At 39.5% G+C, this 17,050-nt stretch overlaps 1 protein-coding gene across 6 annotated transcripts in view; it reads right to left on the bottom strand.

The window, feature by feature from the left end:
• Nucleotides 1–17,050, bottom strand: part of adgrb3 (adhesion G protein-coupled receptor B3) — a 115,567-nt gene that overhangs the window by 21,953 nt on the left and 76,564 nt on the right. For all 6 annotated transcript variants that reach the window (XM_022762872.1, XM_022762890.1, XM_022762907.1 and 3 more), the window contains 4 exons: nucleotides 13,540–13,686; nucleotides 12,440–12,515; nucleotides 10,588–10,690; nucleotides 9,973–10,016 (listed from right to left, as the gene is read on the bottom strand). In XM_022762872.1, coding sequence (XP_022618593.1) covers nucleotides 9,973–10,016; nucleotides 10,588–10,690; nucleotides 12,440–12,515; nucleotides 13,540–13,686 — 370 coding nt within the window. The remainder of the gene's footprint in view (nucleotides 1–9,972; nucleotides 10,017–10,587; nucleotides 10,691–12,439; nucleotides 12,516–13,539; nucleotides 13,687–17,050) is intronic.

Here is a 17,050-nt window from a genome sequence, read left to right as displayed (position 1 = left end):
TGCAGAACTAATACCACCCCGCGGAAGCAGCACGAATGGTTGCAGCCAGTCCCCCACTTCACACCACTAGTAGGTGAAATGAAAGGAGCGTCTCTCTTCCATTTGTCATTCGCCCCCACTCATTTTTTTTTTTTAAATCTGCAGAAGAATCATCCTCATTGATTACATATCCCACGTGAAACTTAATTGACACCACACATTGATCATGACTGCGGTCAGAGTGCAGCCTTTGCCGCAGCACATAATCTTACATTAAGATTCGTGTCACAAACGCTCAAGCAAGCACCTGTTGTCCTGCAAGACACCTTGCTGTCTTTCCACTCCATACAACCCCTCCTCATTTCAAAACAAACAAGATTCATACCTCTGATTTAGGACAATATAAAGCTCACTAGCAGTTGATTTGTGTGCCAAGTGGCCTCTGCTGTGTGAGGCAATCCTGCTTTGTCATTTGATCAATATGGCAGCAATATTTATCATTCCTGGAAGGGACTGTGGAGCCAGTTGCAAATTTCCAGCCAGGGCCAACCACAACTCTAGGCTGTCTGTGCACAGCAATAAAACAATAAAAGAACCCCCCCCAATTCTCTTCTCTGCTTAACTGGGTTTTGACTGTTTTGTGCAAACAACTGATGCATGTTTTTGCTTTGCACCCAGGGTGCATGCACACAGCTTTTATTTCATAGTGTGGCACTCTCATGAAGTTTGAACACGTTTAAAATGAAAAGCAGTTCATCAGGAAAAAATACCATTAGTATCAGAATAAGAGCTTCATAAACTGCGTAAACTAAATGCAGTGAATGACAATGGTGTTAAAATGGCCTTTAATACACAGTCATTATAAAGGTAACGGTAGGAAGCCCATTCACTCTAAAGGCAGTGGAAATATTTCACAGTAGAAACTGCTGGACCCCTGAATCACATCTTAAAGGTCCATTAGAACATAATGGATGCGTCATTCGGCCAACTGAAGTTTTCAAGGATTTATCTGTTGGCTTCATAAAGTAAGGTTCAAACATTGACATTTCACAATAAAAAATTAAAGTAAAGTCTGCAGTGAGGCTCTCCAACAGGTCCTCATAGGTGTAACACTGTTGAGGGACGCTGAATAATATGAATAAAACAGACACTCCAAGAACATCTATTAATGACACTGATGGCACAGTAACGTTAGGAATGTTCTAAGATAATTTATATGTGATAATTGAATTTCTTTGACTTAGAGGCCAAATGAAAGAAAGACATAGAAGTAAACAACATTGCTGGCAGTCACAAGGGTGGCTAAAATGAGGCACCTGTGGGTGCAATAAAAACCCCAGTTTAGTACCACAATAGGAGCCATGCCTGGTTAACTGGGAAAAGACGGCTTTACAGGAGTGTATGACCTCCAGTCAGTGATAAAAACCATGTTGTCGACAGTAGCCCACAGCTCTTTGAAGCATTGTTGGATTTTTTTTTTTTTTTTTTTTTTTTTTTGTTGGTTGTTTTTTTTTGCGGTCTACACCTGCCTCAGGAGCAGAAAATTGTGCAAAATTAAGCTTCACTTTAAGCACCATTTGTTGCAGCTTCCCATCAGCAGATGTGCCTGACTAACTAGTGAGCTTCCAATTTTGAAACAAAGATTACATTTGGTTTGTGCCAGCCTAAAAAACTGCTGTGGACTCGGCCAGACCCCAGAGAGAAGCTGCAGACTGAATGTTCTTTAAAACTAGCTACTGGGGAGATTGAACATGAAGGAAACCAACATTTCATTGTGGCTTGGGCAAAAAAAAAAAAAAAAGCCAGTGAACACATCCTTTAATAGTATAGTGCAGGCTGCAGGCTTCTCATTGTTTGAGGTAATAAGAAAGGCAGGCCATGATGAAGTCGCTGGGTGACCAACAATCATCCCACCTTTCACCCAGCTGCCCACATGAGCTCACCCTTTGAGTTTGGACCTGCTGCACTCTCAAACCACAATTGTCACATTCAGGAGCAAACCCTCTCTCCAATGCACACTTTATTTCTTTTTGTGTGATGTGACTGAGAGTATGTGTGATGCCTGTTCTCCTTGATAACTTTAGGATGAATCCACCGCTCCCCAGGTGAGAACCCAGTCCTCGACATGATGATCTGTTTCTAACTTTTGACTTGTTAGATGTTTGCCTCTCTTCTGTGCCAGTGGGAGAAGCTGACAGGAGAACAGCCCAGGCTGGGGATTTATGTGCGCCATGTTTGATGTGTTGTCTGACCTTATCGGGGCTCAGTGGCCCTAGAATATAAAATACCCCCAAGAGAAAGTGTCAGTGTTGATGCTAACCACTGTGAGACTGATGACACGACTTCTGATTGTTGACCACTTCCCATCCTCGCAGTGATGTTTCTGACAACTTTGTATTAAAACTTCCTAGATTTGTGACAGATTTGTGAAATTTGTGACAGAATTTGATTGTGCTCCAATTTTAACATATTTAGGTGTCAAGATAAGTGACAGTAGAGTGACACAAAAAGTCAACAAAGCTTGAGGCACATTCAGTATTTAAGCCAGTGTGTCTAACTGAAACAGAGATAGACAGTTGCTAAAAAACAATTGGGTTTGTGCTCCTTGCTTAACTTTGACAGATTGAGTTCCTCCAGCCATAGAGATCTTATTACAGAACCCATATCTTATCCACATATCCAAGCAGGGCACTTTAGAGTCAAACAGTGAAGCTCTGTAACCTCATGATCGTCCGGCTAAACAATATGGCGCGGCTGTATAGACTAGATGTCCAGACTAGGTTGCAGCCTTTCAGCCTGTGTTGCCCTCATACATCAGTCATTTTAGCACATGAGACTGATTTGCTCACAGTATAGTTTCCCTGGGATGAGGGATAACCATCCAAAAACTGCTTTAAATTCCTGGCATGCCCACGTTAGATTAGCCAGACACTGGGCTGGGGGCTTACAGAGTGTCTAAGGCGATGCACTTTAGGCAATTTTATAAAGTCTTGAAAGACTGACACACAATGACAGGCAGAGGAGGGCGGGGGCAATGCTGGGAAAATATTCCATCCATCTTGGATCTCTTGATGACGGGCAATTTATATTAGCTTGTCAGCCACACTGCGTGCTTTAACTGAATAAAAAAGAAAATGATAAACGAGTGCCTATCTTTATGAAGATCTTATTAATCCTGAGTGGGACAACACTTTCAAAAGGAGATAGAGAAGCAAAAGAACCTGCAGCTTAGATTTGTTAGTGACAAATCGTGTTCTATCCCAGGATTTACATGTGATTTATCCCAACTCGCATCCTGTGCTCTCTCACACACAAACACAGCAATACCTCCCGCTGTCAACTAATGCGTGGTTAGTGCCCGTCATGAGTCCGTGCTGGAGCGAAGCTTAGAATTACTGTAAACATCGCCCGCACTGTGTCTTCTCTTGCCTGCAGACGTCCTTTTGCACCACACAGTGATCACTAAAGTGGACAACCAGAGGTCCCGAGCAAAAACCACGAGCGGTTTGATTTCATTATAAATGACTCCACCAGAAATAAAGAATGCAACGCTCTCACCGCTATCTTCTCATCTGCAGCGCGCACAATTTCCATTCAAAACAAGCCGAAAAACAATACGAAGGTCCCTGGGACTAAATCTGATCAAGTCTGTGGAGCAAATGTTCCTGTTTGAGGGTCTGTGACTTGAAAAAGTTTGACAACTGCTGATCTCAGATATGAAAATGTCAAAGAGGCTTGACGTCAAAGAAGGAAACCATCACTCTCAACAGAATCGGAAAAAGGGAAGCGAAAATCAAATACAACTTCAAGTGAAAGACGAAGCTAGAGATTAAAATTCTGAGCCATAAATATAAAGTAATATCACAGGTGCACTCACTGTTTATACGACTAGTCAATCTTAAGTAGCCTTAAACATCGGTAGATTAAAAAGTTGTCCCATGAGACCCATATCAGATGTAAACTTTCAAGTGGAGACAACTATTATCAATTACAATCCGACTCCAGCTTTACACGCATATGGCAGCAATAATTACAATGTTAATGTTACTTTCTCTCTAATGCAATGTACATTACTGTGTGTCGTGTTTATACTGTAATTCCCCTGACCTGTCACATGGTGTAATGTTATACGTAAAGGTCAGGGGTGGTTGCAGAAGTTCTGCATCTCAGCTTCAATTGTGAGGCCACATGAAGTAAGTGACAACCACTAATGCGTCAGGTGCTGATGGTAGATTCTTGTTTCTACTTCAACTAGAACCCAGGTGATGAGAGAACCGCAACTCGCAGCAGAGGCTTCTCTTGGTTCTTCAGTGCTGCCTCAGTCGGCAGTGTTTAGTGTGGCCTGTTTGGCTCGTATCCAGGATCTCCAGATGTTTGTAGAACCTAAAACTGCAACATCTGCTTCACCTACCTTGGCATGTAAATGATTAACAGGCTTTGATTCCACTGGTAACAGAGTATTCCTGGGTATGAACTGTATAGCACTAAGTAATCTGAGATATAACCACTTTGTTGAGGTATTTCATTAAAAGAAGAAATACATTTCACTACTCATCAGCTCAGGTAACTATATGTGTGTGTTTTAATCAGCAGGTTTTCTATTAACATAATCCTTCTGAAATGATGTTTGAGTAGTTTGTCGTCATTGTCCACTCATTTCAGAGGAGTTTTTTAATGTTGCGTACTTGTATTATTTAATACATTGCAATTAAATACATCATTAAACTGCTTAGTGCTACATGGTCTCCGGTTCAATACACTCAAGTAGAAAACTGTGCGACTTTAAAAAGAAGATGCATTCAATCCTGTGGTCTGAGTCTCAGCACGTTGTTTCCAACTGTAGTTATGGCAAATGTATCATGCATGTTTGGCCGTAAAGATATGGATCTGTTTGGTTGTACTGTACCGTAAAAGGAAAACTACATGTAACAGGAGCATCATAGTAATAACATAATTTATTACCTTCAGAGTGCTTTGGAGAGGAAGCAAAAAGATTAAACATGGGGAAATAAATCTGAAAAAATGAAAATGAGGTGCAGTGAATGCGGCAGTCAGTGAAAATCCTGGGTTTGAAGATGTTTTAAAGAAGGGCTGAGATGCCGTTAATCCTGCTGTGGCAAGCTGTTTCAGGATCTACAGGTTCCTCACTGGTAGAGGTTGTCCCTTTCAGCTTAATGTCTGGCCTCAACAAGACTCTGCTGGATTATCGAAGAGGGGATGCTAAAACATCTGTGATTAAAAAGTCAGAAAGACACTCATATGGCTTTCCACGCGCTGCTTTACAAAGATTCAGAGGATTTTTTTAAAGCGTCTAATTGCAGGAGAATGCCAAAAGGAAAGAACTAGCTTGTAATGTCATTCTGTAATTTTCTTTTTCTGCAAGTTTAGTGGCAGTGTGGAATAACTAAAGAGCCAGGATTTATACAAGTGATTACAGCACTGAAAATGAGATTAATTAATCTTTCCAAGCCATTTAAAGAACGAGAAATTCTGAGCTCAGACAGGCTGATATCTTATCTGATTTCAACTCATGCTGGACTTGCAATAATACTACATTTTCAAAAAAGCGTAAAATAGGGCAATATTTAGATTGATGCCATTTGCACCCAGGTGTCCATATAGCCAACAGTGTTATCTGCACCCAGGTCCAAGCTAACCTAATCACACTGCCACTGAAAACTCAATTTAATAATAATAATAATAATGATAATTTAAAAAACAAGATAATAAGTCAACTAAGTCTGAAAATATGTAGGTGTGTATATGTATAAGTATCAACTTTTGATTTCACATGGGAGTCAAACCCCAGCCTCCTGGGATCCTGTGCTTGATGGCGTTTAATAAGGTGTATGGCACTTAATTATTAAATGGCACATTGCAACAATTGGCGCAGGTCTGTACTTCCTGTAAAAACAAGGCGCTTAGGGAGCCATTGGTGTTTCATACCGGTGTAAATAGCCGAATAGCTGCCGTGTGAGTGTGTTCACCCGGGTGCAAACAGACACTGAATTTTTATTTTTGAACACAACAGGAAAGATAAATCTAAAATGGGTTGCATTTCGTGTTTTCCCTTGGCACAGTGGTGGGATATTGGTAATTTCAGGCTTGTTTGAAAGATGAAAATATTGACATTTGGAAGAGTAATAAAAGTGTATGCATCTGACCTGTTTACATTTGGTGCTGTGGAGCTGCAGACAGAAGAGTAAATGAAAAAAAAAAAAAAAAAAAGGAAAGAATTTTGTCTCTCTGGACGCCCTAGTGTTTTATTGTCCACAACACAAGAGTTGCATATCAGCGTGTTTATTTATATTTCTGTCTTATTCTTTACTGCATTTATTTTCTTTACTACTTTAAAAGGTGGTCACTGAGCCAGCCAGGTGCCACAGACTATTCTACAGTTCTCTGGGGTATACAATCATCAAAACATGACAATCCCAGGATGCGCATGTCATTAAACCGACAATTGTGGCACTGATAGGTGAGTAATTTTGCTTATTTTACTTGCAAAGAATAAGAAGATTGCTTGGGAACTAATTATGCAGTCAAGACTGATTTCTGTTCCAGTATTAAAAATGATGAACATATTTTTTTTCTTCTTCTTAATATTGCAAATTATCAGTGGTGGAAGGTTTACTCAGATCCTTTGCTTATGTAAAAGTACTAACATCATAATTTGAAAGTTCTACATTCATCATTGTACTTTCTAAAAGTACAATATGTAAATGCAACATTATTTAAACATATGCAAAACAAAACATACTTATAAAACTCTGCAAGGGGACATTCTCTATATGATTATGTATAATATTGGATCATTTTCACTGCAATAAAAAAATTAGCACCATTTAAGCAAGTGTAATGCTCGAGTAGATTTACTCAGATTGATCATTTGCAGTGATGGAAAGTAACTGAGTATGACAATGCTGTATGCAATCATGGTTCTTATAGTCTCAACAAAAAAATATTTATATTTTTATCATTATTATTATTTTTAACTCAATATATACAAACTACTCAATACTGGGAGAAAGAACTGCCCTTTCATTGTTTTTCTGAATTGTTTTGCTGGCTAATTTTCACATTATATAGATGAATTTTAATATATCAAATTATTCTCATTAAATCAGTGCCCTCATTTATTTGAAAATATCAAATATAAAAAACATGAGAAACTCCTGTAGTGTCTCTAATAGATCCAAGCCTCCCCTCTGCTAAACAAGAACAATATTTTGTTAACTGCAAAACTAGAAATAGTTTAATTTTAATTTAAAAGTAACTTGTTAAAAATTCTCCCATTCACTTTCTCTGCAAAATATGGGGCATGCACAGAAAATCACAGTTCATATGTATGTATGTATGTATGTATGTATGTGTGGATTCTATGATGACGAACAGTATGTTCTCGTCCTCGTGTTGTCACATAAGAATATTTATGCCACCCCTGCGGTGAAAGTAAAGCAGCCGAGGCTCAGGTGTGGCAGCTGTCTCAGCCGCACAGCTTCACTGTAGTCGCCTCCAGTGTTCGGCTCAGTGTTCTCATGTTCTGTGTCTGGACCACGACGAGTCAGTGCGACGGCAAACACAAAGGACACAGCTCTCCACTTGTGAACAACATTTTCATTCTGCTAATTGTTACAGTGAGCACTCTCATTTGGTTTGAGCCAACATGGCTGACAGATGGTTTATTACCCCCTCAATGAGTCCGGAGAGTGGCTGCTACTCCGTAATAGGACGAGCCAACTGTTTGAAATGAACAAGATAATCATACCATGGAGTCGTTCAGTGGTGCTCTGATTAAAATGACTGAGTGAAAAGCAGGAAAAATGCTGATATTAAAACACTTGGTATGTGAAAGTCAGAGAAAGAGAATGGAGCGGAGTTGTCCCAGTTGTACCTTTGCTGTTCAAAAATAGACCAGTTGCCCTCAAATACCATGATAGAGGACAGACCATGCACAATTCACATGCTAGTTCAAAGCTAGCTGTTGCCTAAGCTGGTTCATCCACAGCTGCTGTTAGGTTTCCCACAAGTAAAGCAAAACTGAAATCTAAAATATTTCCAGTATCCTCTGCTCATCCAGCTTCACATGAAATCCATCAATAAGTGCACACGAACTATAACTTAAAAATAATTTGTTTCTAAGGTTAGGATTGTGCTGTAAAAAGCTACACAATAATGTGTTATGTAGTGTTATTCCTGTTTTAGAGAAAAATAGATTTATCAATCCAGTTACCTCTCCAATCTACCCATTTGAACACCAGATTGATTTTGAAGTTGTAAAGATTATGATTTCAGTTCCAGTTGCTAGTGGTAACAGCGAGTAGCTTTTAATAACACAGCCTTGAGTTGGGTTAAAAAAAACACACATATCGACCACTGGGGGAAGCAAACACGCCTTGAGCAGCTACTGTACTTTGTCAGAAACGCAACAGAAGGAGAGCAACTCCTGTGTCTGTTTACTCAAACCCAAACAAAGCAGGAGAGGGTTCAGCACATTGTTGTCTGACAACCACATGTGTTCTTGCACATTATAGCACGTGACATGCAGGTACCTGCACTTGTCGTTTGTACCACCTCCAATGCACACATGTATCGTTTGCTGTGAATCCTGTGCATGGGTATGCAATTTGAATCCCTTCTAGTGACAATTAAAACTATTATATTTAGAGAGACAATTACAGAATTGCATTACACTGAACAGCTATTGCTCAAAAACCGCTGCCTATAAATAGTAATACAAATAGGGTTTGCTATAATCAAATTTTTAAGGCTTATAATTAATAAATAATTCACAGCTATTAGCTATTATTCATTTTTCAATATAATTAGTAAATAGTCGCCTCCCAGCTGAAGCAGTGAACAGGCCTCATTGCAACACAGCAAGAAACGCTGACTTTCTCGGGGTGAAAATGCTCCGACAACTTTGGTTTTAACAAGTGGCACTATAACAAGAACATTGCTGTCAAATGTTAACTGTGCAAGAACAGAAATCATTCCACTGCAAACAAGGTGACAAGCATCACAACATCATACTCTGGCAAAACAAGCCCAACTTCAAAGGGTATGCATCAGGCAGCCGACTCAAGTTTCAGGAAAGCATTAATGAGGTGTGTAAATGTGTCGGGTGTGGACAGAATAATGAGAACGTGTTACGATACGGCGTCATGTGAGACAATACAAGAACTTTTCTTGAGGTTTAAATGTTGTTGTCGCTGTTGTCTATGGTTTTTATTTACCTCCATGATCATATTTAAGGTTTACAGTTTTTGCTATGTTACATAATTCTGCGGTATTTATGGCTGCTGGACTGCTCAAGCACTTCAGGCAGAGACTGTGTGACCTGTTTGTATCTCTGGAAGTTTCCTTATCAACATTCAGAGGAGAAATAGGTCCTCCGAAGCCATCGCATCCGTTTAATTTGTGTTCCTGTATAGTGCAGCTCACCTGTATGAACGTCTATAACTGTGATATAAGAGTGAACGTATGACTCATGAGTGACTCACATTCAGTTAAAAGTCTTGACGAAACCATGACAGCATATGGTGAAGTCAAAGACACAGAAGACTGTAAAACTCCATCAAACTGAATTACCACTGGCTTAAATTAACATGTGTCAGTCAGTATTGCCAGTCATCATACAGTATGCTACATTTATAACTGGGTCTCATCTCACAGGGTATTCCTATTATTTTGTCCACCAAATGATAAGGGTTTAAGTGAAGTAATACTACGAGCCCTGTTGGTTGAGTTTGCCCAGTTCTCTTGCTTGTTTGCTGTGCTATTATCCAGCTTCTTTGCAAAGAGGTGCGCAAGAGAAATGTGTTATTGTGATTTTTCAAGATAAAGGGAAGACGCACACAAACCCAATTTCAGAGGTGTAACAAAGAAGTAAAGCAACGACTGGGTAATATTGAAAACAATATTATTACCTTTATGTTTAATAGAGTAACTGAAAAACAAAAGTTACTAAATTGAAAGTGCATGCCCACTTACATTATGGTGCTGTCCCACAGTGCACAGTAAGGGTGCATCGTTCCCTGGAAGGCAGAACAAGGACAAAATGTTTACCAGGTAAATTATGACGACAATTGATCATCATTATCATCACCATCATTATGAACCAACTGCATATTTGTTTCATTCATAACACAGAAACCATAAATTGGATGTGTATTACACTATCTCACACACCGACACACACACCGACACACACACACACACACACACGTTTGCTGACCCGTTCAGACTTACATGCACTTTATATCCAAGATGAATAAAAAAGCCTGGATCATAAAAGGGATTGTCCTTGTAATTATCTGACTGCAGTGCACTCTCCTGATACCCGGGTGCTTGCAAATTAATTATCGAGCCAATTAACCGCCATTGTGTGCTGGCTAATGGGAGATAATATGTGCGGTGGTCATTGTCACAGAACATTCAGTCAACAGATAAAGAACTGCGGCGTTGAGAGGGCAACCTTTCATCTTTCATACCGAAACTAACATGAAAAGCATTATTCATATGTAAAAACAGGATTTTTATCTGCTGATCTATATGAAGATGTCAGTTACTAATGATCAGAAATGAAAGAATGACTGTGGTGCTTACGTTTGCCAGGTGAGCCAATTCAATCTCCAGGTGGGACTCCGTTGCCTTGGGCTCAGGTCTCACAGTCACAGCAATGACCTTGGAGTTCACAACTGTGTGGTTCCTGAGTCAAACAGAGAAGCCAAAATAAAACACTAGAAAACAAAATCTAATTTCTTGGATGTTTCTGACACACACTTCAAACACTGAACAACCTATTTCACTCCAAGACAATGTGGTAAAGCAGAGTCTCCTGTTTCATATACAAGCTTAGCTGTGTTAGCATCCCTATGAATGTTACATTCAGGTTATGGATATTAAAGATGAATATCGTACAATATTTCCAGTGTTCAAAGCCTTAACCCTGATTTCACTTCAAACACCTGAGGACTCTTTTTATGCTCTGTAAAGAAGCATTAACACTTAGATTGAGACACTTAAAAGGATTAGATTTCAGTGCTGTCAGTGAGACTTATGTGGGATCTATAAGGAACGCTGGTATTAAAACCTGATTTGGGGTTTCTGAGAAGATTTTGTGCACATATTTTGAATTTAAAGTTCCTCTCCGCTGGCTAATCTAGTTATCTAAAATTTATGGTGCAAGTTCTTCAAATTAATTTTTTTAAATAGCTGAGTATTAGTCTGAGGTGTTTTCTCTTATGCAGCTTGTGCTGAATGCTAACCCTAACATCACATGTTCAATAACAGGAGGACTTAAAAAGCTGCCCATTAGACGTCAAAGCAGCTATACAGGATGTTTGCCAGGTGTTCAAAACATCCAAGCAGACCAGGAATCAGAGACTACAAATCAAAGGCTCGCCTGAACTGAACGAGATGTTTCTTTGTATACTACGCTTTTAAAAATCTGGCAGGAGAGTCCTGCTTCAGAAACCATCTCCTGCTATTGTATGGTTGACAGAATATTCTTTTTATTAGAAGCTGAAATCCATGAGCACTTCCCACAAGGAAGAAAACTGTCAACTACACAAAGAAAGCAGAGGTGAGACTGCAGTAGCCTTCTGTCCTACAGGCACCACTTGAGCTGAGAACATTTTTGTCTGACTCTTTCATATGATCCAAGTCAGTTTTCTGAACATATTCTAAAATTGAAATCAATGGAGTAAATGGAGAAGTTCTTTAGTTCCCCACTCTGAGTGCGCTGAGCAACTCCTGACATTTACTGGCAAGAAATTTATTTTCTTATTTGAAGCTTCACAAGCTTAAAATTTGGCAAATAGAAGCTCAGTTTGTCCTCCTGTTATTCTAGAGAGAGTGAGATCCACAGGTACACAGAGGGCTGCTGCTCCATCTATGACAGCTGGCCTGGCCGGTCCTGGGATGACCGCTCTGTCCTTGGGACGTTTGTGCCAGGGACTTGTTGATTGGGGTCTCACAGGTGTTTGTTTGGAACATCCCACTGCTTTTTCTCGGCACTAATGTCACCCTTAATTAACTACATATTCCAGGCTACAGTAAACATATTTCTTTTACCAAACTAGATTTAATGCAAACCAGTCATTTGAGATTTACACTGTATATGCACTGAAAAGAGCAGATCTTTGTTGGCAGTAAGAACACAATGAGAAGAATTATAAATTGAAAGTAAGTTAACTTTACCTTAAAGTAGAAAATACAACAATAGCAGCACAGCAATTAGAGTTTCTCTTTCTTTCTGTGTGAAACTTTTAATTTCATGCCTCTACAGTGGAACGTTTCAGGGACACAGGAGTCAGGCACGGTTTGCTTTTAAGACTTGATCTACTACTTTGAATAAAAATGGACACCTCTGCTGCTTCCAAAGGATTAAATCTGTCTCATATTTCTTCTTGCCAGCAGACCAGAAAATACAGACAAGGAAATATGCTGCGCTTACTTTGGTGAAGGCAGCATGAGTCCAAGAGTCTTGTAAAGAACCGTTCCCAAAATGAAGACTGGCGATCCTTCCATATCTAAAGGAGAAAATGAAGCATTAATTAACACTATTGTCACGCCTATATACTGATACTTTTTATAATATCATACAAATGGTTATTGTTGCCAGATTTTATGTTAAAAAGTAAATATTCAAAGTGTCCTCACTGTATATATTAAATAGTGTAAAATGTTGCCTTCCAATAACATGGCAAGTAGTCATAATTCATGGCAGTTGTAATTGAGAGTAACACTTGGCTTAAGTAAACCTGCTAGTCTGTAGTGCCAATACAGTATCTGCCAATAACACTTGAACAAATATAGATTTTTTTTTGACAAAGAGTACTTTCTGCAACTTTTTGCAGCAAACTTTGTTGACTCCAGAGAGAGAAGTGATAAAGTCTCCTACAGAATCAGTGTCCAAATTAGGGTGGCTGGGATTAGGAGCATGGCACAGATTCCAAATCAATCCCTTGTTTTGTTATCTTTGATATATTCCAGATAAGACTGATTACACCAATTAACCAAATTGTCTGGCTCCGGATTGCGATATACAGTGGCAACTGGCGCTGTGTGATGGGATGCTGAGTGGATGGAAAACTCAGTGACTGAACAAGAACAGGCAAGCAAAGTGGCTTTGTTCAAAGGCTTGTAGCACTACTTCACTTTTCCAAAACTAGGGGGGGGTGTAGCATTAAACATTAAAAAAATACCTTCTGCACAAGACTGATGTGTCTGCGTGAAAGTCTTATTGTAAGTTTTCAAAGCAATTCTACTCAAATCATTCAGCTTTTGCTGAGATGCCAAGATATTTATTTTCCATTCCTCAGCAGTGGCCAATACATAATGTATTCACTATGCATTCATCTCATATTTCTACTACAGTTTCCTCTGCAGATGCTGAAAACGTTACTGCTAGTTTTAAACAGAAATGAACTTTACAATATATTCAACGACACATAAGGTTTGTACATAAAGACTGTTCATGTGGCTCAGAGCACTGAGGAAAGATGTGTCTGACTAGAAGCAGGATGGCTCTGTGAAATATATTCAGTCACATACCTGCTGACTGGGAAACAAAGAGGCCCTTTGGGATGACCACTTTATCTTCAGAGTTCCTGGCCCAGTCAACCATGCCTTTACGACCCTTCATGGGGAAGTTGATGTCAGTCATCACAGACACTGCTGGAAGTCTCTGGATGCTGGCCACTGCAGAATTCAAACAAACAGACCATTAAAAGAATTACAGATGATCAATACACTTTGGAGTATTTATAAGTTAGTAGATGGTCTCATGGAGAATCAGCATAGACACATTTAGCAAAAAGTCATGAGTCACACATGTAATGAAAAAAATCTCTTTCAAATGATCAGTTTTCAAACTCAGGCCGCACTGCCCACATGTGAATTATGAATCAAAATATTTAATACACACAGATGAATGTATGTCTTTCTTTTGCAGCTCTGTATCTATGTGTTATGCAAAGTTTTTATGTTTACTGCATAAATACTGTGTATTACCATAATTTTAGACTGATTTATGTCATTTGTTCAAGATTTTCAGAGAAGACAAACAAGACAAGTTTGATTTCAACTGCTAAATCATTTTGGGAAATATGCTTAATACCGTGGAAACCGAGAGAAACAGCTAGCCTGGCTATTTCACTAACACATTTTATGTTGTTTGTTTAATTCTTTTAAAACCTGAAGTATAAAAGTAACAAGTGGTGATTTTGATGAAGGTTATGTGGCGGACTACTTCTTGGATGGGAGCAGTGACTTTGGACAAGGCAAGGTTAGTTGTTTTTTCCCTTTTCCATTTTTATGCTAAGCTAAGCTAACCAGCTGCTGGCTCTAGCTTCACATTTACCAGTCAGATATGAGAGTGAAATCTCATCTCACTCTCAGCAAAAAATAGGAATGAATGTATTTTCCAAATTATTTCTTTAAAATAAAAAAAAGCATGTATTTGTAACTTTTCTTTTCTACCAAACATGGTTTCTTGCTGTGAGCGGGTGGTGATGATCCTTGGTTGGAAAGAGTCATGGTTGTCTTTAATAATACAAGAGGTTATAATACGCCCTCTAAGCCATGCTACATCTTCAGGGTAGATTGGATGCTGCAGTAAGTCGCTATGATAAAGTGATGAGACAGGCCAGGGCTAGCTGGTTAGCATGCTAACTTAAGTTGAAGAAAAGACGCGATAGAGACAAGAGCTAACATTGGTGTTGCTTTCCACTGCTGGAGACAACTCTTGGTGAGTAAAGGAATGAAGTTTGATGCTGAACTCAACATTTCTTCTAGACCAGTAAGTGAATAGCTAATAATGCTAATGTTGGCTATATAGCGATAGCAAAACTTACAAATAGCTCCTCTAACCTGCTGTATTTTTGGGAAGAACTGCTTACAGGAAATGTATAAGACTCAAGTTTATCATGATAAATGATACCATGTGAGTCTATCTTTACTAATAGAAATCAAACTCACTGTATGCATCTGTGTTTCTAAAATGTTCAGGTGTGAAGCAGTTGGAAAGTTTCACTCTGCTGTACACTCTGTTTATGCTATAAAGTTCTTCTGACAGCATTTTTTTTGTTACCTGCGAAATCTCTACAGAGGTCGAGTCTGCTTTACCCTTTTAAGGCACAATCCAAATATAAATAAAAGCATAGTCCTATGACCTAAATTCAAAACACAGGACCGGAGCCTGCCATCACTGCCAAATTGAGAGGCAGATCTTTAAATACTATGGCTAACACCACACAATAATAACATCTAGTTACCAATGTATGTATGCATTTATATTTTCAATTTTGATAAGCAGAGAAACACAGAAATCCCTATTTTTACTTCTTAAACTGAATTGTGTATGTGAATACAGAGATAATTCATAAGTCAAAGAAACCAGAATAAGCTGGTACACATTTACCACAATGTGGACCATCAGAGCTACCACTGGCACATGACAGCTGGTATACAGGTAATCTCCTTAATCACTCTTTCCCTTTCTCACCTCCCTGCTGAGGTGCCATAAAAGGCCAGTCCATACACTAAGGCAATGACAAGGAAAATACCCAGGATCAGCTGAAAAGGCCTCAGCATTACAAGGGGAGGATAAAGCTGCACTGTTCTCTACCTGGTATCACATCCAGTCCCAGTCAGGTGGTGCTTCAGCGAGGGGAATCTGAGGCTAATCCTACCATTGATGCAAAAGCTCCATTGTTCCTTGTGCTCTGCCAGTAATACAATTTGAATCCTGGAAAGGCTCCATGTTTGAGTGAAATCTGTGACAGTGAAGGTGTGTCTTCTGTGTTTGGGATGATCAAGCAGCGGGCTTGAAATCACAGAGCACCACGAGACCCGCCATTTGCAAAGAGGCCTGTTCACAGCACCAGATGCTAGGAGCAGCAGTGGTAAGTGTGTGTGTGTGTGTGTGTGTGTGTGTGTGTGTGTGTGTGTGTGTGTGTGTGTGTGTGTGTGTGGTGTGTGTGTGCGCGTGTGTGTGTGTGTGTGTGTGTGTGTATGTGTGTGTGTGTGTGTGTGTGTGTTCATGTGTTTATGTGTGTTTGTGTTGATAGCTTTAGTCACAAGGCACGCTGTGAAACACAACAGGGTGCTAGGAAGGCTGTCTTTCAGGGTTCTGGGTAATTCTGCAGGTAAATGGGGCTTTACACTTGCCTGATGGAGCCAGACAGCAAAAATAAAGCGATCGTTTAGCATTGTGATACTTCTGAACCCCGAATCAGTGCACTGAGAAAATTCGGTACGGCTCATTTTCATAAGAGGGAATTATAGTGATGCTTATTACATTTGAATGTGTTCATGAGAGGCTCAGCATTAAGTTAACTGCCGAAGTCAGAAAACATAAACATTTTGCACAAAACATAGATCAATGAGCATTTGCAGCCGTCTTATGTGTGTGTGATTGCAATTAATCACTATTAACGTCAAAGCATTCTCTCGACCATGAAGTGCAGGCTCACAATAGACAGCCAGAACAAAAGTGTCAAAAGTGCATGATGTATTCCACCTTCAAAGTGGTGTTTAATTTAATTTCTAACATGTCCCAAGCTTCACTTTGTCCTCCAAGTGTTTGCCTGCAAGGAGAGAGAGTGAGTTGCTGGAGTGGAGAGCCTTTTGCAATCAAGGTTATTTGACTAAAAGTAGGAGGACAGAGGACGATGCACTGGTGACAGCCAGTATTTATCTAAGTGTCAGGAGGCTGCCATAAATTAGTGACGAAATGATGCCGCAATATCTTACTCAGCCAGATGCTCCCCACTTGGATTCCACCGATGGATCCACAAAACTTTCCATTCCTTTAATCAAAAGAGCCACAGCACAGGGCTCTGTGGCGAGAGCTGAAATTACTGTGTGGCTGGCGACCAAAGCTTGTGCTGTGTCCAGGGGTAAAATAATTATCCTGAAAACTCTCTATCCCATGTGTTAGTCACGTATTATCAAAACAGAGGTTTGTATATTGAGTGTGTATTAAAAAGATTTCACTTCATTCTACTTATTTTTCACATTTTACTATTTCTTCGAGCTAAATTGAACAAAACATGAACAGCAG

This window comes from Seriola dumerili, unplaced genomic scaffold (genome assembly GCF_002260705.1).
Source record: "Seriola dumerili isolate Sdu_G_001 unplaced genomic scaffold, Sdu_1.0 BDQW01000024.1, whole genome shotgun sequence".
In the NCBI taxonomy this organism is placed as follows: domain Eukaryota; kingdom Metazoa; phylum Chordata; class Actinopteri; order Carangiformes; family Carangidae; genus Seriola; species Seriola dumerili.
The sequence above is the reverse complement of the archived record's forward strand: the minus strand, read 5'-3'. Positions and strand labels throughout refer to the sequence as shown.